At 45.3% G+C, this 24614-nt stretch overlaps 1 protein-coding gene across 3 annotated transcripts in view; it reads right to left on the bottom strand.

Annotated features, from left to right (window-relative positions):
• Positions 1 to 3680: 3680 nt before the first annotated feature.
• Positions 3681 to 24614, bottom strand: part of VOPP1 (VOPP1 WW domain binding protein) — a 117750-nt gene continuing 96816 nt past the window's right edge. For all 3 annotated transcript variants that reach the window (XM_036910333.2, XM_036910336.2, XM_057505310.1), the window contains 2 exons: positions 23199 to 23335; positions 3681 to 6088 (listed from right to left, as the gene is read on the bottom strand). In XM_036910333.2, coding sequence (XP_036766228.1) covers positions 5898 to 6088; positions 23199 to 23335 — 328 coding nt within the window. In that variant the 3' untranslated portion in view covers positions 3681 to 5897. The remainder of the gene's footprint in view (positions 6089 to 23198; positions 23336 to 24614) is intronic.

Raw genomic sequence — 24614 nt, 5'->3', positions numbered from 1 at the left:
GTTGGAGTGAAAGTACTGTCGTCCTCCCTCCCTGCTGAGAGCTGCTCCCCCCTTCCAGGGGACATGGGCGTTTTGTTGAAGAACTTGGTGAAAACCAAAGGAGTGACAGACTTGCGTCTGGGGAGACATCTGGGAGAGACCTCAGGGGTCTGGCATCACTTACCTGGCCAGCAGCAGTGATGCTGGGAGCGTTGGTGAGGTTGCCCCAGACCTGCTGTCTCTTGGGTTTTCCTTAGCAATGCCCAGACACCACCATCGGCACCTTTGGAGACTAGAATGAAACACTGAGCTGCTGCAACCCTCCTGTCCAACCCAAAGAGCGCCAGGAAGGAAACACTTTTATCTCCCAAGATCACTGACTGTCACCTGGAGAGACGCTGCGTTGTTAAAGGAATCTGCAAGACTACCTGTGTAGCTTAGAGAATTGTATCGGATCGCTAAAGGTTGTACTGTGTCACGCCGGCTTGAATTCCACCTTCAACCTTTTCAAATTTACCTGACTTAAACCTCACTGTTGTAGGTAACCGGCCAGAACATGAGAACTGAGCATTTTCTTAGGCATTGTTGTCCCACATGGGTAGAAAAGCAGCCACTAGCTCTGTAGAGTTACTGCACACTTGAGATGTGGCTGCTCCAAGTGGAGACTGTGCTGGTGAGCATAAAATTCATATTGAATTTTGAAGACGGTATGGAAAGAAAAGAATAACATTTCTTTTTCACATATTTTGTTACATGTTGAAATAGTATTTTGATATACTAGGTTAAATATTAAAATCAATTTCACCTTTCCTCTTTTTTAATGCAGCTAATGAAATGTGATGTATTTGGCTCAGATTATGTTTTTAATGACTGGTCTAGGACATATCTCTAAAAGCATTTTCTGTAAACTCTAAAGCAAAATGCAAAATTCTTTTATTTCACAAAAACATGAGGGGTTGTGATTCAGATTTTGTGTCTCTTTATCCCCTTCAACTATTCTACAAAATCTCAATCATAAATCAGTCATGGGGATAAAAGTACAGCACACAGAATATAGCCAATGGTTCTGTAACATCTTTGGTGACAGTAACTACATTGGTTGGGATGAGCATTTCATAATGTACATAACTGTTGAATTACTATGTTGTATACCTGAAACCAATATAATATTGTATATTAACTACACTTCAGTAAAACACATTTTTTTAAAAATCATGAGGGATTGTTACTGTTTGGAAGGGCTGCGCCCAGGCACTTTTCATAGGTACATGCCTGGTATCTATCCTTGTTCCTGTACAATGAGTCCTGGGTCAGCAGCAAGTGATTCATGGGCTTCAGGACCTCAGTACTGTGATTTCGAGTCCAGAGAGGAAGACAGCAGTGCTCTGAAGCATTCCTGTTACTCCTGAAGAGATGGAGGGGTGCAACTCCTCCCTCCCTGCACTCTTGGAACTGGCCTAAGAACATGAGTTTTCCTTCACAGAAGCCGGATCTTTACAGCAGCGTCAGAAGGGGACTCTCCAGGGAGATGCTACAGCCCAACTCTAATCCCCTTCATCTTATCTTGGGCATTAGGGGAAGGAGGCATTGAGTTGCAAATCAGCTGTGCACCCACCACTTTCAGGAGGGTCCACGCCCAGGAGCAGAGCCCTCCTGGACACTGCAGCCACAGCCAGGGCAAGGCAGGATTATCACAATAGGTGGTTGCGGGGGGTCAGCAGAAACACCTGAAGTAATATGAATGTACAAAGCAATGCTTCAAAGTCAGGTCATGGCTTGTTCTGGGTACTCAAAGATCTCATCAGTACAGTTAGGTGCAGCGTGGTGGTATACAGCACACCCTGTGGCTTCCATCTTCACAGGATCGTGGTCTGAAAGGTGAATACATGGGGCACATATCCAGAGGAAGTTCACTCCCCTCACACCATGGACCTTGTCTCCTGATAGCTGTGCAAAGGACTGGGTGGGAGGCCATTTCTCTCCCACTGTGCTTCAATTTCTCTTGCTCAGGGAAATGTGGAATGAGGGAGAACAGACGATTTTCAACATTCGTTGAGTACTCACAGTGTACCAGGTACGAGGCTGGTATATGGAGCAACAGGGAGTATGACTCCATTTTATAGTTGTGGAAACTGAGACGAGATCATTTGAATCACTGAAGCTTAAATCATTTGGCAGACACACAGCTAACGAGCAGCAGACTCCAGACTTGAGCAAGGCTGGCCGTCTTCATGGCCCACAGTCTCTCAGTGACACCGCAATGGGCAGCGAAGCCCGCACGGGTGCCCTTACATCCACTGTGTGCTCTCATCTTTGGTATTCAAAGAATATTCTAGGTTGAAGACTCAAACTGTTAAGAACCATTGTAGCTGAGATGCTTGGGCAACTGGATCGCAAGGCTGACATAGTGCAAGTCAGGAGAAAACTTGGCTGAGTATCTTCTCTGGTGCTAGGGAAACTTCCAAGGGAGGCTTTGTAGTTCTGGTGACTGGGTCCTGATTTTTCCAGCTCCTTGAGTTTCTGCCTTGTGTGGGAACTTTCTCTGACCTGGAATCAAGATCCAGGGACTGTGAGAAAGCCATTGTAGCCAAGACGGAGTGTTTTAATTCATACATTAGAAAAGCCTAACCCATTTTCTAAGATGAAATAACGATGCCAAAGGCCCATCTCTCAGCATCTTACACCCAGAGCACCCACTTTGTGAGAAACTGAGCTTCAGGGTCATTAATTCCTGCGGCCAGCCACGCCACTTAATGGGAGCTGGGGCAGAGCACGGCCAGTCCAGCACAGCTGCTTCCAGAACAGCCCTTGCCCATCACCCTGCCAGCTGCCCATGGCCCACACCTGCCCCCTGCACTCACAGGGCTGCAGTGTACAGTGTCGCTCACTGCACGCCCTTCCCAACTGTCTTCTTGGCACATTTTCTGCTTCCATATCTCAGATGTTTTCTCCATCCACCAATCCCACCTGCCATCTTCTATGCCAGAAATTACTCAAAAATTCTGTTCTTGTACTTCTTTGCCTTGAGAGCCATTATGGATTTTTTTGAAGTTAAGTGAAATTTGGGAAGGACAAGATAGAAGCATCCAGTTTGCCATGAGCTTTGCCTTGTGAATGTCCCTGCTTCCACTTCACTAGGGGAAGGTGATGACAAATGGGGTGTCCAGGTAAGGTGGGTCAATTGGCTATGGCTTCAGCACAAGCAAGCTGCTTGATTGCATCTGGCTTATTTCCTGCTGTGTTTTAAGATAGCAAATTATAAAATCATACTTCTTTTAAAACTCTCAATTAGTGACTCGTGTAAAATGCAGCCTAATTGTAGCAGTTATATCCTTCAATAAATCTGTGAGATATCTTGGTTTCTGACCAAGCAGAGAGAGATTTTAAAATCAAGACTCACCCATAGAAAGCAGATCCTGACCACAAGGTAATTAATATCAGTATTAGTTATGAGTTTACCCAATTAATGCTTCTCTCTTCCTATCTGCTTCAGATAATTTTTTTTCTTAGGAAGATTTTAAAAATGTGTTGTTGAGCCAAAAGTTCCTTACATTCGTGGAAAATATCTAATCTCCGGCTCTCCTGAGATTGAATGCATTCTCCCCACCCCCACCTGGCTGAACTGGTGACCCACTGTACACCCTTCCTCTCTAGAACCTTCTTCTCTGCCCTCTTTCCCAATTCTCAGCAAAACAATCAAAGCACATGCCCAAATTTATTTTTATTTTGCATGCATAGGGAACAGGACCCTATCAAAAGAGAACTAAAAACAGAAAAGAGCCAAGTGTTGCAGAAGAAAAACATGCACAGATCTGCTCCAAGTTTACTCCTAACTGCTGACTCTATAGGACTTGACATCGGAGCTGGACTCACTCTAAGCAGTGGGCATAATCCACCCACAGCACAGAGAAGATGAAGATGGCTGGGAAATGTCACCACAAGTCGATTTTCCATACACCGTGTCAGTGTTCACTATAGCTGGGTTTTTACCCGGGTTAAAGAAAAACAAAACTTACTTTACACAAACATGGGAATATAAAATTGTCAAGCACTACCTAAATCATTCAGTGTCTCAAGCACATCTGCTATCAGAAAGATAACACAATTGCACAGTGGCCTTCTGTACGCCTATGCAGCTGTACCCTAATCTGGTTCTGGGGCAGCTCTTACTGCTGCTCTGCTGAAACAGGAAAGGGAGAAGTTGGAAATAGCCAAACAAATGCCCTGGTGGATGAGGAACTGCCTGGACCCAAGTTGCCCTTGGGTGTAAACAGCAAGTGTTGTGCTTAGTTGTCTCATGGGAATCAAGGACCCACGTGTGGGGAGGTAATGGAGTCGGGGCAGGAGTTCAGACGAGGGCAGTTGAAGACCCCAGCAGCGGCACCTCTTCACAAACTGTGTTTCCAAGGGCTTTTGTCTGGCTCCAAGCATTTCCTGTAGGATTCCCTTGGAGGTTTCCAGATTCTCTGTCGTTAAAGTCAAGTCAGCCTGAGGGGTCACTGCAGCCCATCGAGATTTCTCACCCCTGCTCCTTACAGGGTGTCCCAGCAGAGCAGGACACCAAGACTCCCAGTCTAGGGCAATGAAAAGCACTAGTACCCACTCGAGTGAGATGCCCTGGTGCTCAAGGTCAGTGAGTACAGATTTCCAACCCCACCTCAGGGTCCCACTGCAGAGGAACTGATCTTCCCTGCTCACTGCCAACAACCCCAGTGACTACAGGTAAAATCCTGGGTGAGACAGGTTTCTTGGCCAGGATTTGCATTTTTAATCATCATCTTCTTTATTCTAATTTTCATTATATTGCCAGTGAAATATAATTAGTACTTTTTGAAGAGATCTCCCTGCAGTCCTGGCATTTCCTATTACTGTCTTTCTCAGCAAGCTCCTCCTCTTCAGAGCCCAGCACACACCTGCTGAGAGCAAACAAAGGCCTAGCCCTAGGCACATCTATGAGGCATGGACCCAACTCCCCAGCCAGATGTCCTCTCTGCTTTTAACGTGCCTGTCAAACCCCACCACCAGAGCTGCCCTGGGGAAGCATGCTGAGACCGTTGGTCATGATCAAAACCAGCAAGCTGCTGATATCCAGAGTAGACATTCTCAGTCTGACCTCAAAGGACAGGACTAGGTACACGAACTTCCAAAAAATGCAACAAAGAAGGGGGAAATATTTTTTTCCCAAATCAGACAGACCAGGAGCTCATAAAATGCAATGTTGCCATGTGAAGCAGGGAGCAATTTCCCATGAATTTAAATAACTTCCTTTACTGATTTTCAGATGACTGTAAACATCCAGCTTGGCCTGGACCTGGGTCCTCATCTTGAGGTGAGAGCTGTGCACAGCACTCGCCCAGCCCTGGCTGTGCAGAGAGGAAGCCCCTTCTTCAGGAAGTTCATGGAGATAGGAAAGTGCTCCAGGGTTTCTTCTCCACCACATGTCTAACAGCTGCTTGAAGAGGAAGACTGACAGGACGAGGCTCCCCCAGCAGACCCCGTGGGGCCTACCGTCAGTGAGCTGCCTGCTGTTGCCGGGCTTTCCCTGTGGTGGGAGGAAGCTCACCTGGGCCAGGCACCTGGCCCCTCCGTGGGCTCGCCTGCCCATACCGCCTGGCCTTGTGCCCCCTGCTTAGTCTCTCTCGTGAGATCTGGGCGTGCTACCTATGTTGTTAACCCTTGGGGACTGTCCATGCTCCACCAGAGCACAAGTCACATCAGAAACAGAAGCAACAGAGGAGACACAGGGTGAATTCCAAGCCCCACCCCATGGAAGAGGGAAAGGGAGCTGTGCTTGCTGTGAAGGCATCACTGAGGAAGGGACCCTTGGTGGCTCATAGGATGGGGACAGGGAGGCGGAGGGAGAGGGCCCCTCCCTGTCCCCCTGTGAGGTCACAGGCAGGCGCTGGGCGGCACCCCCACTACTTGGCCTTCACCACCTGTTCATATGGGGGTGGCGGTGTGTTGCAGTAGGAAGGGGGTGGTGGGTAGGCTGTGCTTCCCTGAGGTGAGGTGGGCTGGACCTGGAAAGCCATCGCCATGGAGGTCCCAGCAGGATTCATGCCTGGCCCTCCGGGGTCGGTGTAATATGGCAGCCCTGGCTGGTGGACTCCTGCAAGACAGATGAACAGATGTGAGCACAGCAGAGAAAACCTACTGCCCATCACACCCAGAGCACAACCAGGCTGGAGGGGCCAAAGAGACCACCACCCTGGTCATCCACTCAGCTGACAGGTATCAAGGCCAACACACCCAGCCATAGTAAGGCACCTGGGGTGAAGTAACTAGCGAGGTGACACACAGATCCCTGGCCTCATGGAGCTTCTAGTCCATTGGGTGCAGACAGCTCAAAGACCCCACACAAACTCACAAGGGTGGCTAAGTGACAGGAGGGACATTAACAGGATCAGGCATAGTATAAGCGGGGTGCAGACATTGCTAATTTGAAGCCTGAATTATTAAGGCAGCTGTGTGAAGAGGTAGTCAAGTGGGTACCAAAGAAACTCCCAACAAAGAGGGCTGTGCACATTCAGCCACAGCCTGGACAGTGGCAATTTGTGGCTGACTGGGAAGCCCTGAAGAGGGCCCTGTTTCATGGCTCAGCCAGAACTACGCTGGCAGGGCCACACACCCTTTGGGAACACAGTTGCTGAAGTGCATTTCTGAGGTAGAGTCTCTCCTCTCACCTGCTGGGTTAACAGCTTATCAGGGTGAGGATGACAGGGAGACAACCTGCAGGGTAAATGCCAGCAAGGAGGGGTCATGCGGCAATGGAACCTCTATCTGCCTTTGATGGCCTCCTCCTCCAGGTGTGAGCCTTTGAGACACAGGCTGACTGGGCCACTCCAGGCCAGGGTGCAAGACGGGGGTCCAGAGAGCACAGAAGATGACAGGAGGGGACAGGCTGGTCATTGGCCCCAAATCTGGCCCTAATTCTCATCTTAATGGGTAGAAATATCTGAGCTGCTGTTCTAGAGCATACTTTTTACATCTGCTTACTCTGACGATGTTGGTAACCTACAAAATACTGAATATCTGAAGAATCAAGAGATAAGACTGGGAACTTGGGTGTTTCTGGGACTAAGCTGGTTTCATGGGTGCACTCAGGTCTGAGTCAGGCCTCATTTAACCCAGGGAGACATTTGGCATGTCAGGGAAGTCATCCCTGTATGTATACTGTGTAATTGTGTAGGGTCTTTTTTTTTAACACCTCCTTCTACCATAGTTTAAGTGAATAAAGGTCAGATTCCTGGAAAGATGGCCATCAATGCGTGCATGATGTCTCAACCTGGCAAAGGCAGGTCTCGGGTATGCACAGATGTGCTGAAGGAGAGAATGCAGAACAGAAACAAAGGGCCAGAAAAACATCTCAGGGTGTCGGCAGGCCCCAGGCACCGCCTTTATCCGCCGACCTGTGGGGCCCAACGGACAGCATCTACTTCTACTGGTGCATTCCCCCAGCCTTGGGACATGCTTGTCTACAAGCCCGTGACCAGGAATTTCTCAAGGGCAGAGACTCTATTTTTATTTATCTCTGGATCCCTTTAATTTTACACAAATAAAAAGTTAAAGATTAAAAAAAAGAGGCTATTGTAATAGCCCAGGAAAGGCATGATGGAAGCTTCTGAACATGAGAGGGACGGGGAGGAGAGAGAGGGACTCAGGAGGTGTGTCCAGAAGGACTGGGGCCAACTCTGTGGGCAGTGCTTGAGGATGGAGAAGAGGGCGAAAGGGAAGACCCTGGTTTCTGGTCTCCAAAAGGGAGTCCACCAAGCAAGAGGCAAGTTCCATGCTGGATCCACGGCAGCCAAGGCAGCTGTGGCAGAGACATGGTGTAGCCAAATCACCCCGCAAGGGTCCAAGGAGGCTGAGGGCAGAACAGTGGGAAAGACCAACGTCCAAGGTGGAAGAGGGCCCAGCCCCCGTGAGGTGGGCAGCAAGGGTGCAGGCAGTGGCCAGCAGGTGATGTGGCGGCAAAGGAGAGCTTACAAGAAGGCAGAAGCAGTCAGTAGCTACAAGGTTAAAGAGTTGAAACAAGAGTGGCAAAACCTCAGTGGATACGGCATTTGGGATTTCCTGCCAACAGTTTTAGCACAGCTGCAGACACAAAATCCCAAGTGCAGAGGGCAAAAGGGCTATCCAAGGGGGAGGGGGAAGGCCACTGAGGGGGTACCCAAAGGGGTACACGGTAAAGAAAGATGTATTTTATGGGTGGGAAATGCTTGAGCATGTTTATAGGGTGTAGGGACAGATACCTGGGAAAGAGAGAAGATTTCTAGGGGAGAATATAGGCTAAATGAGGGCAGGGAGCTTTGACATCTGGTTCCATGTTGCCTAGCAAAGAGCCTGATGACAGGGAGCCCGATGTGCCCCAGACGCAGGCAGAGAAGCACACAGGTAGTGGCCCTGAGAAGCTGCCTGGGGCCTCTGCAGCTGTGTGGGAAGGAGGCCCTGGGCACACCGCAGGCAGTGCTGCACTGAGAGAAACTGCATGTGCAGCTATCCAAAGACATCTGAGAATAAATGGTCACAGGTGGTGGCAAGATAGTGACAAAGTGGCAGAGCCAAAAGGCAGGGACTCAGTGTAGTCGGGACTTCATACATGAGAGCTGGAAGAGCACTAAGTGACAGCCAGGAGCCAGGGGGACGCCAGCCCCATCTCCTTCCCCTACAGGGGGAAACATGGGAAAAGAGAAGTAGCCCTTCAGGTTAGAAGGTTCACAGAAGATGACTCGGGTGGACAAGAAAGCAGAGCACCCTGTGAAGAGGCCAGGCTCACAGGAAGACTTCCTCTAGCAGAGAGGCAGGGTCAGGAGAGCTGCCCCTTCTGTGTCCTCAAGTATTAAGTGGCTACTATGCCAACCTGTGTTGCATTTGCTTTAGATGGGATGGGATGGGATGGGGACAGTGAGGCAATAGGGGGTGGTACTGTATAAACATTCTTTTGTTTATACATTGAGGCTCTGAGGCTCAAGAAGATGAGGTAACTTACCAGGGTCACACAGCTGTTACTTGAAGCAGTGGGACGGGATTTGAGCCCAGCCAGTCATGTGCTGGAAAGCCCAGGTTCTCTCCCCTATGATGTATGTCCCTCCCAACAGAGTAATGAATGGGGACAGAAGCTCAGGCATGAGAGGGATGGGAAATTCCAAGAAGATAGTTGACATTCACAGGCCTACATTCTGAGTGCCACCCACAGATGAAGGACTGGCTACGGTCTGTCATGATGCAGGCTTATCCCTGGCAATGTTGTCTGTCTCCAGAGAGTTGAAGTCCTTTTATTCTTTAATGCCATTATCTTTTTCCTCATTGAGATTGTTTGCATGTTTTGACAGGAAACTCTAAATTCAGTGCAGATTAGTATGCAAATGTCAAAGATGGCAATTGCAACAGCTCCTCCTCTAAGTGGAACAATTCCATCTATGCCCAGGGATGATGTGGCAGCCAAGCTTTCCTAACAATGACCCTGCCTCTCTAAACAAAGCTGACTTGTGGACAGACGGGTTTGGCCAGGCTTTACTTGGAATGCAGAGGAATCTGGCTAGCAGTAGAGAATGGTGTAAACACAGGGAGAGGTGGAGACAACCTGAGAAAGACCTGGCAGCCCATAGGACATGGAAAGGTTGCCAGTCCCAGGCTGCCCCAGATCCTAACACACCACACATGCCTACAGTCACCCCACTCGGGGTCAGCTCTGCTGGGTATCCAAGTTCGTCTCACTCCATTCGTCTGCAACCTCTCAGTTACTCAGAGCCAGTATCCTAAGTTCTTACGTCCACCTTTGTTAGCCAGGCTGCTTCTCAAGGTTTCGGCAAATATTTGAAACACATTACAGCTGACACATCATTCATCCTTCCCACCTGTGAGTTGAACATCCTGCATTCATTCCCATTCTTGATTGGTGCCACCAATTCACCCATGGGACCATAGGCTGAGTTCCCTGAGGGGGCACAGATGGCCCTCCACAGTCAGATTCTTACCTACTTCAAAGGGGTGTTTCTTCCTGCCTAGCCTTATTCTTTATCACCCAACAACAACCTAATTGCTTGCATCCTGCTCCTCACCCCCTACCCTCACCAGAAGGCACCTCACTGCTGTTCAACATGTAGACCCCTCCTCCTGGAACGACCACCACCTACAAACCACCTTCCCCAAAGGCCCCTGTATGGCTAACTCCATTTGACCTGCAAGCCTCAGATCAGAATCACCAACCCCAGGAAGCTCTATCTCTCAGCCTACCGCCCGCTCCCTGTGTTAGGTGCCCTGTCCTCCTGGCATTCAGGACAATGTATATGTATTGGTGCATCACTGTGTCATACAATTTTCTGAGCTTTCCGCACATGAAGACAGGATATCAATCATTTTGGAACTCTCAGAGCCCTGAACAGCACCTGGCATGTGGCACATGTTCATAAATATATAAGATGAATGGCTGAAGATGGGATGAATGGTGATTCTGATCTGGACTTTGCCATATAGTGCTGGGCACACCTCAAGGTTTCTTGAGACACACCAGTTTCTGATATGACAGGAAACTGGCTTCCCCAGCCCAGCAAGCTTGTGCCAATGCCACCCATCGTTTCCAAGGACAGAGGGCTTGGAAGGGATGCCCCTAACTCCCTATCACAGGTGAAGGTGGGTGGGTCTGGTCTTTGTACCAGAGATGTGCCTTGGGCTATGTCTGTACAGCCATGCTGCGTGACCACTCACTGGAGAATGAGAAACACGGGCAAGTGAGTTCAATTTAATTGGCAATTTTATGTTAACAGCCACAACTCACGGGTATTGCAGGGAATTGGAAGGACAGGATTGAAATACTTGAACATGTAGATGGAGAGACATTCAGAATATTAAAGAAATAGAACACACAGGAGGTAGATGAATTACATGCTTGTCAAGAACATGAGTCCTTAGGGACTCTGGAATCCAAAGTATTGTAAAACTGTAACTTCACAGACCAATATCCCTAATGAACATAGATGCAAAAATACTCAAACAAAAAATTAGCAAACCGAATTCAAAATTACATCAAGAGGATCATGCATCATGATCAAGTGGGATTCATCCCAGGGTTGCAAGGTTGGCACAACATTTGAAAACCCATCATCATCATCATCATCCACTATATCAATAAAAAGAAGGACAAAAATCACACAATCATCTCCATAGATGCTGAAAAAGCATTTGACAAAATTCAACATTCATTCATGATAAAAACTCTCAACAAAATGGGTATAGAGGGCAAGTACCTCAACATAATAAAGGCCATATAAGATAAACCCACAGCCAACATCATACTTAAAAGTGAGAAGCTGAAAGCCTCTCCTCTAAGACTGAGAACAAGACAAGGATGCCCACTCTCCCCACTTTTATTCAACATGGTACTGGAGGTCCTAGCCAAGGCAATCAGACAACACAAAGAAATAAAAGACATCCAGATTGGTAAGGAAGAAGTTAAACTGTCACTGTTTGCAGACGACATATTATACATAGAAAACCCTAAAGAATCCACTCCAAAACTACAAGATCTAATATCTGAGTTCAGCAAAGTTGCAGGATACAAAATTAATATACAGAAATATGTTGCACTCCTACATACTAAAATGAACTAGTAGAAAGAGAAGTCAGGAAAACAATTCCATTCACAATTGCATCAAAAATAAAATACCTAGGAATAAATCTAACCAAGGAAGTGAAAGACAAGCTCTGAAAACTACAAGACACTCATGAGAGAAATTAAGAAGACACAAATAAATGGAAACACATCCCCTACTCCTGGATAGGAAGAATTAATATTGTCAAAATGGCCATCCTGCCTAAAGCAATCTACAGATTCAATGCAATCCCTATCAAAATACCAACAGCATTCTTCAACGAACTAGAGTAAATAGTTCTAAAATTCATATGGGGCCACAAAAGACCCCAAACAGCCAAGGCAATCCTGAGAAATAAGAACAAAATGGGGGATTATGCTCCCCAACTTCAAGCTCTACTACAAATCCACAGTAACCAAGACAATTTGGAACTGGCACAAGAACAGACCCATAGACCAATGGATCAGAATAGAGAGTCCAGATATTAACCCAAGCATATATGGTCAATTAATATTTGATATATATTGGGGAAATGGATATAAAATGGGGAGATGACAGCCTCTTCAACAACTGGTGTTGGCAAAGCTGGACAACTATATATAAGAGAATGAAACTGCATTACTGTCTAACTCCATACACAAAAGTGAACTCAAAATGGATCAAAGACCTGAATGTAAGTCATGAAACCATTAAACTCTTAGAAGAAAATATAAGCAAAATTCTCTTGAATATAAACATGAGCAACTTTTTCATGAACATATCTCCCTGGGCAAGGGAAACAAAAGCCAAAATGAACAAGTGGGACTATATCAAACTAAAAAGCTTCTGTACAGCAAAGGACACCATCAGAAGAACAAAAAGGCATCCTACAGTATGGGAGAATATATTCATAAATGACATATCTGATAAGGGATTGACATCCAAAATATATAAAGTAGTAACTCTATAGCATCTTACTACACTGATGGACAGTGACTATAATGGAGTATAGTGGAGACTTGAGAATGGGGGGAATCTACTAACCACAATGTTGCTCATGTGATGGTATATTAATGATACCAAAAGAAAAAATTGCAATAGAACTTTCAAAAAAAAGAGAGAACCTTTTAAATTTATGCATGAAAGATAAAGAAGATTCAAAAACAAACAAAAAATGACCAAGAGAGAGGCCTCAAATCTTATTCTCTGTCAAAGAGAATGGTTTTCTAACTGAAATGGGGATTTTAATAAAATGAGTGAGGGCAAATGAAACTCCAAGATAAGTAAACTAAACATATAAAACAAATACTAAGAGAATTAACATGGGAAATAGATTGCAACACATTCCTTTGTGGGAGACTTTAACATACTACCCACATCAACAGACAGATAAAGCAAACATAAAATAGCGAAACAGAGGCACTAAACAACACATTAGACCAGATGGACTTGACAGCTACAGAATGCTCCACCTGAAAGCAACAGGTTCACATTTTTCTGAAGTGTACATGGACTGTTCTCCAGAATAGATCATATACAAGTCTACAAAAATGAGCCTCAATAAATTTAAAATGATTGAAATTGTATCAAGCAACTTCTCAGACCACAATGCTATGAAACTAGAAATAAATTACACAAAGAAAACAAAAAGCCTAAAAACACATAGATGCTAAACAACATGCTTCTAAATAACCAAAGGATCAAAGAACAAAATGAAAAAAATCAAGCACTACATGGAGAGAAATGAAAACAGAAACACAACAGTCCAAAATTTGTGGGACACCACAAAAGCTGTTCTAACAGGGAAGTACATAGCAATACAGGCTTACCTCAAGAAACAAGAACAATCCCAAATAAACAGACCAAACTCACAATTAAAGAAACTACAAAGGAGAACAAATGAAACCCAAAGTTAGTAGAATGAGGGACATAATAAAGATCAGGGCAGAAATAAATAAACCAGAAAAGAATAAAACAATAGAAAGAAATCAGTGAAACCAAGAGTTGGTTGTTTGAGAAAATAAAGAAAATAGATAAACCCGAGCCAGATGTATCAAGAATAAAAAGAGAAAATACACACACACACACACACACATACACACACACACAAATCAGAAAAAGGAATAGTCACAATGGATACCACAGAAATATGAATAATTATTGGAGAATTCTATGAAGAATTATATGCTAATAAATAGGACAATGTAGAAGAATTGAATAATTCCTAGAAAAATACAACCTTCCAGGATTGACCAAGGAGGAAAAAAAATCTGAACAGACCAATGAAATTGAGCTGGTAATCAAAAAACTGCCAACAAACAAAAATCCTATTACCAGATATATTCACAGCTGAATTCTACCAAGCATTTAAAGAACAGCTAATACTAATCCTTCTCAAAGTATTCCAAAAAGTAGAATTGGAGGAGATACTTCCAAACTCATTCTAGGAGGCCATCAATCTAATACCAAAACCAGACAAAGAAACTACAAAAAAAATTATACACCAATATCCCTGCTGAACATAGATGCAAAAATCCTCAACAAAATATTAGCAAATCCAACTGAAAAATACATCAAAAGGATCCATCACAACCAAGTGGGATTTATTCCAGGGATGGAAGGATGGTATGATATTCATAAATCAGTCAATACCATACACCACATTAACAAAGAGGGATAAAAACCACATGACCATCTCAACAAATGATGTAAAAGCATTTGACAAAATTCTAGCCAAGAAATGGAAACAACCTAAGTGTCCATCAATAGATGAATGGAAAAAGAAGATGTGGTACATATACACAATGGAATACTATTCAGCCATAAGAAGAAGACAAATCCTACCATTTGCAACAACATGGATGGAGCTAGAGGGTATTATGCTCAGTGAAATAAGCCAGGCAGAGAAAGACAAGTACCAAATGATTTCACTCATATGTGGAGTAAAAGAACAAAGGAAAACTGAAGGAACAAAACAGCAGCAGAATCACAGAACCCAAGAATGAACTAACGGTTACCAAAGGGAAAGGGACTGGGCAGGAGGGGTGGGAAGGGAGGGATAAGGGCAGGGAAAAAGAAAGGGGGCCTTACAATTAGCATGTATAATGTGGGGGGGGCATAGGGAGGGATGCGCAACACAGAGAAGACAAGTAGTGAGTCTACAGCATCTTACTACGCTGATGGACAGTGACTGTAATGGGGATTGTGGGGAGGGACTTGGTGAAGGGGGGAGTCTAGTAACCATAATGTTCTTCATGTAATTGTAGATTAATGATAATAAAATGAATATTTTAAAAAAGCTTCTGTACAGCAAAGGACACCATCAATAGAACAAAAAGGTATCCTACAGTATGGGAGAATATATTCATAAATGACAGATACGATAAAGGGTTGACATACAAAATATATAAAGAGCTCACACACCTCCACAAACAAAAAGCAAATAATCCAATTAAAAAATGGGCAGAGGAGCTGAATAGATAGTTCTCTAAAGAAGAAATTCAGATGGCCAACAGACACATGAAAAGATGCTCCACATCGCTTGTCATCAGAGAAATGCAAATTAAAACCACAATGAGATATCACCTCACACCAGTAAGGATCGCCATCATCAAAAAGACAAACAACAACAAATGTTGGCAAGGTTGTGGAGAAAGGGGAACCCTCCTACACTGCTGGTGGGAATGTAAACTAGTTCAACCATTGTGGAAAGCAGTATGGAGGTTCCTCAAAATGCTCAAAATAGAAATACCATTTGACCCAGAAATTCCACTTCTAGGAATTTACCCTAAGAATGCAGCACTCCAGTTTGAAAAAGACAGATGCTCCTCTATGTTTATTGCCGCACTATTTACAATAGCCAAGATATGGAAGCAACCTAAATGTCCATCAGTAGATGAATGGATAAAGAAGATGTGGTACATATACACAATGGAATATTACTCAGACATAAGAAAAAAACAGATCCTACCATTTGCAACAACATGGATGGAGCTAGAGGGAATTATGCTCAGTGAAATAAGCCAGGCGCAGAAAGACAAGTACCAAATGATTTCACTCATATGTGGAGTATAAGAACAAAGGAAAACTGAAGGAACAAAACAGCAGCAGAATCACAGAACCCAAGAATGGACTCATAGTTACCACAGGGAAAGGGACTGGGGAGGATGGGTGGGAAGGGAGGGACAAGGGTGGGGAAAAAGAAAGGGGGTATTACGATTAGCATGTATAGTGTGCGGGGGGTACGAAGAGGGCTGTGCAACACAGAGAAGACAAGTAGTGATTTTACAGCATCTTACTACACTGATGGACAGTGACTGATGGAGTATGTGGGGGGGACTTGGTGAAGGGGGGAGCCTAGTAAACATAATGTTCTTCATGTAATTGTAGATTAATGATACCAAAAAAAAAAAAAAGTTAAATCGGTGTCTTGTCATGTTAGTGAGAGGCTTTTGGACGCCACCCAATGGTGGGGCTGAAAGTTGAATCAGCCAAGAGCCAATAATTAAGCCAATCATGACCATACAATGAAGCCCTCACAAAAACCCCTAAGGAGAGCTTACCACTCTCTTGGGTCCTGCTTCTCTGTCAGAGAGAGGCTCCACACTTGGGGAACCAGAACCCCTCCACATGCCACCGAGTCAGACTCGAAGCTCCACAAGGATAGAAGCTCCTTTATTTGGGACCTTGCCCTATGTCTCTCTTTATCTGGCTGTTAACTTATATCTTTTATGTGGGGCTTGGGACCAGCATTTGGAGTGGTGGGTGGAGGGCAGTCTTGTAGGACGGAGCCCTTAACCCAGGGAATCTGGTGCTGTCTCCGGGCAGATACATCAGAATTGAGTTCTTGGACACCATGCTGGTGTTTTGAGAATTGCTTGGTGTTGTGCATGGGAAGACCCCCCTCCCCCTACACACACACACACACACACACACACACACACACACACACACACACTGGAATTGGGTCCAGGAATCCAAAAGGAGTTGTATTCTTCAACACATTAATTCAGCCTCCTGGTACTTATGCTCTCTAAACATGATTCAATATAATTTTCTGTTGGTGTCTGTTTCCAAGTTACACTAGCTTTAAAAAATAAATTAGGGAGATTTCCTAACTTTCTATACATTGCAGTACTTCATAAAGTATGGAAATGAACTTTTTCTTAAAAGTTTCAAAGATGACATATGAACTCAGAGCCATTCTGGAAGCTAATTCTTTGAAAATTAAAAACTCTTCCTTGACTTTGCTATTGAACTTCTGAATGTTCTGGTGCTTCTTTGGTGATGCACACTTTCCTGTCTGACAAAGGTTTTTCATTACATCAATACTTATTTGCAATTTTCAATCTCCTTTGTATCTGTCATGTTTTATTATTTTATTTTTTCTTTTTCCTCTTTACTGATTAGGTTTATCAGTGGGGGGCTTGTACTGTCATTGACTTTTATTTATTTTTAACTAAGTACTAACTTTTAGATTTACAAATCTATGTTTCTGTTTTGTGCAATTAATTTATACTTTTATTATGTGCTTCTTACTGCTTTCTATGGGTTACATGCTGTGAGGCAGTAAACACTCCTGGGTTCAGCTCTCAAAACCACACCTCTCCCCTCCCCCTGACCTAATTCTCTGGTTAATCATTCACCTTCTGCCATCAGGGATGAATTGGTAAGGAGTGTTCTGGTATCTATGAGAGTTATGTTAATACGTTGGCATTTATGGCTTTTAAACATATTTCCAGTTCCTTTCTTTCACCAAAACCATAAATTCAAAAATAATTCCATCTTAAAGGAAGTCACCCAGAGCAGCATAGTGGAGGGGAATGGACAAGGGTCCCTATGGGGGCACAGGGCTCTTATAGTCCACTGCCCCTGCACACCTGCTCCCAACCCCTGGCAGTTTCTTCAGAAAATAAACAACTGAAACCTTAGCCCCAGGATTAGAGATGGGGACAGGGGCCTGCAGGGCTGTCATCTGCATACCTGAGGCACCAGCCCCTTCAGGAAGAGTGACACTTACTCCACTGGCTCTGAGAGGCAGATTGTCCTCACAACTGAAGCAGCCCTGTTTGTGTTTCAGCTTGGATTTGGATGGTAATTAAATTGTCAAAACACACTCCCTACTATTTACATTTTCCCGCAACCGGCATCCTTTAGTCAGGCCACTGCTGCCACTGTGAGTTGACAGATTTAGCATAGGAGGAGACATCAGAACTCTCAGGAAGCCGTCAACAGACTCACCACAAATGCACTGCAGGAAGGGATGAAAATCCATCTCTCAGTGAGAATACTCCATTGTCTTCTATTTTAATTTCTTTAAGTCAGAATTAGTCACATTAAAGGAAACTATCTTTAAAAGAAAATTCAAACCACATTAACACCACAGATACCATTATTGGCGATTCCCTCCCATCTCTTGCATTTATGTGATTACACAGGCGGATCAGGGCCACTCGACAAACCTATCACCCACCATCCTCTTCTCCACACACAGCCTCACACTTGCCTTGCCAAATTTATGTAGCCTTGATCCTGACCCCAGTGCCTCTAGTGACCACATAATATACATGAAGAGACTGGAGCTGTGTCACCCTTTCCTCTGTACCCCCTGGCTCCCCCTCCCCGTGCTGTCTTGTTGCACCAAGTCCAGCTGAGGCCACTGCTCAGACCTGTCTGCAACCCTGCCCCGCTCTCCTCCAGACTCACAGCCCTGCTTCAGCTAAGGTTTTTATGTTTTTCCTACTGCTGTAAAAGCTTTTCTCTTCCAGTTTTATTGAGATATGATTGACATGGAACATTGTAGAAGGTTCAGGTGTACAACATGATTTGATATATGTACAGATTGTGAAATGACCACCACAGTAAGTTTAGTTAACATCCATCATCTCACAAGATTACACAAGTTTTTTCCCCTTGGGATGAAAACTTTTAAGATCTACTCTTTTAATAACTTTAGGGTATATAACCCGGTACTGTTAACTATGGTCACTATGCTGTACGTGACACCCCCAGAACTTATTTATCTTTCAACTGGAAGTTTGTACTTTGACACCATCTCCTCTGCCCCACTCTGCAAGTTCTTAAAGGGTGGGGAGGATATCCCACACCCCTCCCCTGTGTGAAATGCTGCCAGTCAGCTCTTATTTGTTGAGTGGATAAATGAGAGGATGTCTTTCCTTTCTGCCAAGGAGGGTGCACCCATGCACCCTGTCAGCATGGCGGAAGGGACTTGGGGGCTCTGACTTCCTCAGTCTCACGCAGGCAGCTTCTGGATATGACTGAGTGAACAAGCAGCACTTTTCCTCACAGAATGTCATTTTGCAGAGACTGTGCTGAGCCTAGCAGGGACAGTGGCTCATTGTTCTCACAGACCTCAGGCTTCCTGAGCCCCGTGCAGGTGCCTCTCTGTTTCAGAACTACAGCTTCTCCATAGCTCCTGTACCCCAGCGCAAGGCCCAGATGAGCTGGATCGAAGGCCCTGAGACCTTCGACAAGCAGCTTCAGCCTTTGTTCTTCTGGTTCTTGGCAGACCTGGAGCCCCACCTCTGAACCTTAGCCCCAGGACCTAGCTTGTTAGTCCTGCTCTGACCCACATCCAACCCCTAGAAACAATGCTGCCACATGCCTCCCCAGACCCTGCCTGGTAGAATCATCTTTGTAACGTGCAGGCCTCTGCTTTTCTACACTCAGCCATGCTGGACTGTGAGGCTGGTCCCCGCTCAACACTGCTGCATGCCCCCTAGCACAGCAGGGTAGTAGCTGCCACCCAATCCTGGCCACCTGCCCTCCAGTACATGAGCACCGGTTCTCTAAAACCTTCTGCCTTTTCTTCATAAAGAAGCAAAGCTCAACAACATCCACTTCCCCTACCCAGACCAGTGGTGGAAGGAAAATGGAGCCACCCCAGCAAGTCCACAGGCCCTGCCCCATGCTTCAGGCAGAACTGTCTTCCTTAGCACTGACCAGGCCCCTTCTGGACCCGATCTTTATCCTGTGGGCCTGCCATGTGCTGTCAGTGCACTCAGTTTCTCTACAAGACTGCCAAGCCCCATGTGGCCCTCTTACACTGCACACTCACTCCCACAGGCACGGGGCCGTAAGCCTTACAGGTTCTCAGCAAACAGGTGCACAGGGGATGAACCCCACCCTAGGGTGAGATGGGGTCTAGACCCAAATCATTTAGAAACCAAGGGACCCTACTTTTTTCAATGTTACTACTTCTAAAGAATCGAACAAAAGCATTTAAATTCTTCCCAACCTTTGTGTTGTTAGCAAAAGATGAACCCTTGATTTTGCAGTGAAGTTATGGAGATTGTATACTCCCAGGGAACACAGCAAGCCTCGTTTTCATATGATATTGTGGTATATTTAGGGACTGACTATTTCCAACCATGATAGGCCTGTAAGAAGTGCACAACAGGGATGGAGGTGTGGAGAGGTGGGGGCACCCAAAACAACACCTCCCAACAGGTCATGAATGGGCTCTCTCCCCAGGACCCAGCGGTTATTGCATCATGGGATGTCTAGGAAGAAAATAAAAGGTCCTGCTTCCTGAATACCCTCAATCACACAATGGAAGAGGATCAAACCACACTTTCCCCAAGACATTCAAGATGCTGTGCTTGGCCCTCCATTCACCTGTGTTCTTCCTCCACTGTTTGCAGACAGACTCAATATTTTAGTTGGTGTCTCTCCTGCCCTAGATCCCTACATTTATCCCACCATCAAAAGCATCCTGCAGGTGGTGCCATGGCCGCTGGGGCTGAAGACCTGTTTGCAGCTCTGCAGTGGGTAGGCATGTTCAAGGCTGTGGGAAAGGCAGATGCGGGCACCTCACTGGCTACTTCTTAGCATTGCACCCTTCCCCAACTAGCTCCCATGACATATTCTCACATACTCTTCAGGCCCTCCATCTGGCCCAAGATCAAGTTTCCTGCTTATATGGCTTCCCAGTATCCAGGACGTTTTCTCCATAGCCCTCAACTCAGTCAGTGGCTATAGCTATTTGTACAGTTGCACAGGGCTCCCACACGTGGTTGTGCAAACCATGCAATGCATGAGGGGGTGAACAAGGGCTGGAACCCAGGCTGTACCCCAACACCCATGTCTCTGCAGCACCTTAGTAGGTACATGGTATGGGCTGAGTGAGTGACTCGCAGACCTGGGCTCCAGGCTCCAAGTATGGCCCCAGTAAATCTCAATCCGAGGTTACCCATTCACTCAGCTGGCAGACATGAGTCTGCTTGGTGCCTGAGATGTGAGTCCTGCTGAAGCACTTGGCCAGCTGGGGTCCCAGAGTATACACAAAGGATTAAAACACCACAATACATGCTGTGAAAGCACCTGGTGGAGTAACCAGGACAGGAAGAGCAGGGAGGGAAATGGCCTGGACAATCTCACTATGGAGGCATTTTCCAGGTAGAAGATGCACAGGGGTCCAGAGAGATGGCAGGACTTGAGAGAGCAGGAGGGACAGGGAAGGTGAAGGGTCCTGGGCCCTCGGCTAAGGAGTCTGGGCTTGCTGGAACAACCTGAGCCTTAATCACAAGAATGACATGACCTATGCACCTGCCTTCTTCCTTAAAGAATCTTCTGGTGGCCACGTGTAAGGCAGAGAAGAGCTGGAAGACACCACTGTCAGGGAACTTGTAGCCGGCAATCACCAGGGATAAGAGTCTGAAGTTAGATGTGGTTGGATCTGACTCCTGTTTATTGGTGTGGTTGATATAGGAACTGAGGATTCCAGCTGCAGACAAGGTACACTGCGATGCAGGAAGGAAATGAGGGTGGGCATTGAGGGCACACAGGATGCACCAAGCTCCCATTTGGAAATGCTGAGGCCATGGACGCCCCAGGGGAGCTGTGGGCAAGCAATGGGAAGCATCACCTGCTCCCGCTTCCACTCAGCCCAGCAAGGACAACACAGCTGACACCTGCTCTGTGCTGCAGACCGAGGACATGTAGCATCTGTGTCACAAATCCACATACTGGAGACAGAAAGGAAGAGCTAATTCTGAAGTCTTTGACCCATTTCTCTGATCTACTGTCTCCTTGAAAAAAATCAAGGACTGAGAACTCAGACCAATCCAGATGAAAACTAGTTTTGGTCTCCCATCATAACTTCCCTTTACCCTATGCTACAGCACAATTTCAAACTATTCAAGTATTTCCAAATACAAAAGAATAAAAATCCACTTACATATGAAAAGGGGCACTAACCTTAAGTGAAAGTTTAAGGTAGAGCAATCTCTGAATTGTTGTGGAAAATACATGTTCAGATATTTGAGTAATGTTTTAAAAAAATAATAAAGAGGATTCTTTTTAAAAGAAAACACTGAGAAGCATCTGGTGGAAGAAAGCTAAGAGTAAATCAATAAGAGACTGTCTGGGCACCTTGAGCACAGCACGCCTCAGGAGAACAGAAGCAAGCCGTGTCTTCTTACACCCAATCCCTACTCTTCTCTTTTTCTGTTGGAAACCACTGTTTTGAGATATGACTAACTTACAAAAAGCTGATCATATTTGATGTATACAACTTGATGAATTTGGAGATAAATGTACACCATGACAATAAATGCCATAAACCTATCCATCAACTCTAAGTTTCCTCCTGCCTGCCGAATTTATTATTATTATTATTTTTAATTATTGTGATAGGAACACTGGACATAAGATCAACCCTCTTAGCACAATACAATATTATTAGCTGTAAGTCCTATTCTATGTAGCATATCTCTGGGACTTATTCTTCTTGTATAACTGAAGCTCTGTAAAAACCAAGGGAGGAAATGCTTTTGTGCATTTACCCATGGTGGGCAATGAATGGAGAGAGCCCCTCCTCTCATTCCTCAGACATAAAGTGACAGGGAGTAGAGCGGTGTGCACAGTGCACGGGAGCAATTCCAACTGCCTGGCTCCACCACACCATGCCAGGAGGGAAGGGAAACACCTCACAAATAATGCCCAAATACCAACTAGTCTGTGTCCTAAGGGAGGCTGGAATTCACCCACTACAGTATAGGAGAGTTGTAGATAGTTGAGGCAGCATTTTATAAGACCACTAACTCTTTTTGACTCTGGGCATCACTGTGGGAAGTGTTCCATAAAGAGGCCAAAATGTCACTTGTGCAAAATGTCTATAGTTGCCCTATATATAGGTATTCGGAATACTAGTAGATGCACAACAAATACTTGTTGAATGAATGAATGAAAAACAAAACAAACGATCCACAGTGACAGAATATCTAATTGCCATTTAGCAACACAGTTAATTAATATTTGGTCTGGAGGCATTAAGAATGGAAGGGATGTTACTGTTTCAGTAGGGAAACTTACACATGAAATAATTTTTAAGGAAAAAGACACAGAGAGCAAACAATATGCATATGCAAACTGCATAACCATGTATAAAAGGTACATCGATAATTAGATAAGGATATGAGGTGACAGACACACAATCCAATAGACACTGCATATTTTTTATCAATGTAAAGGCACAGGGAGGTTGATCATCAGAACTTAAATGAATGAACATAGCCTGAATTTTTTTTTCTAGCATATTCCATGGCAGTGCTTACAAGTGCTTTTCAAATGCTGACAGAGACACTCAGACTGCAGGGAGGAAAAACAAGGACGGAGGGATTGGCTGACCTGAAGTGGGGTTTGGGGGCTGCCTGGTGTAGGATACGTTGAAGGCAGGCTCCTCAATCAGCGGTGGGGGATACATGCGCCTCCGGAGGAAGAAGCCAGCTCCACAGCAGAAGAGCACGCCCATCATCAGGAGGAACCTGAGAAGAGCACAGGGTGAGGTGGAGCACACGCGGTCAGCAGTGCCCTGGGACCCAGAAGTGCCGAATCCTCAGTGCACAGATCAGAGGGCGGGCTCACCCTGGCTCCTGGTGGTCTACCCCTGGACATTTTCCCCAGGATGTTCTTGGGTAGATGCCATTAGGGAGACGCTTGGCCTGTGGGTATCCCTGGATGGGGGCCATTCCCACCAAGAAGCTCCTGAAGTGAGCTTTGTGTCTCAAATAGCTCCACATGATTAGGCGGCTTCAGTGAGTTGACCCATTTACTTTCCTGTCCATGGCTCTGACCTCAACTCAGTATTTTAGTCAAACAAAGATGCCATCTCCACCCTGTTTGAACACTATGGCTGACCCAGCCCTTACCGCACTATCCATTTCCCCCATTTTTCATTCTTCCCTGTGAAAGCAACAAGGGTTAGCACATTTATCCACCCCAGCAGTTTTCTTCCCATTATTACATATAAAGACATTTTAAGTAGTGCCTTTCCCTACAGCACACCTTAATGAACAACTCTAAGAATAGAGAAAATACTCACAATCAATAAAAAAGCTACAGCATTAAAATCTCTAGGGTCTAAGTACGGCTGAACATTCATTCCTACCATGACCCTAAAGTCTCACGGTAGAGCTGACCACCATAAGGCAGCTGCCCAACTCGTCTAAGCATTTCAGTGACTTTACATCGCTAGCATTCAAGAATGACTGACAAACGAGTGAAGGCCATTTTCCCACCTCATATTTGTACTCGACCCTGTGTTTCTAGAAACAGGGGGAGTCATTCTGAGAAGGGCCAGTTTTCTCTCCTGCACAGACGTAACTGGGAAGCTCTTACCCAACTCTGAACTGATAGTAAGATAGGACTCACGGAACCTTCCAGAACCTCACTCCATATATCCATGCTGTGTCTGGGCAGTAAACAGCCTTGTGAAGGATGCATGAGCACCACTGGCTGCATCATTGCCAAAAACATACATGGAATTTAACAAAAGCATAGATGACAAAGCCTTTGAGAGTAACTTAAGTGATGTCCATTGGTCAGTCAGCATGTATTCACTGGACAACCTTGGAACTTGAGCAGAAAGAAAGATCAGAGCACAAGACAGGAAACAAGAAAGGAATGAAATTGTGGGCTTCTGATCTACATTCTAATTCGTTATTCACTCAACAGGTAATGTTTAAGCACCTGGTATGCTCCCAGCACCACGCTGTACATCACAGGGAGCGAGACCGCTGAGCTGAACTCGAGTTCTAACACAGG

The sequence above is a fragment of the Manis pentadactyla genome, chromosome 7 (genome assembly GCF_030020395.1).
Source record: "Manis pentadactyla isolate mManPen7 chromosome 7, mManPen7.hap1, whole genome shotgun sequence".
NCBI lineage: Eukaryota > Metazoa > Chordata > Mammalia > Pholidota > Manidae > Manis > Manis pentadactyla.
The sequence above is the reverse complement of the archived record's forward strand: the minus strand, read 5'-3'. Positions and strand labels throughout refer to the sequence as shown.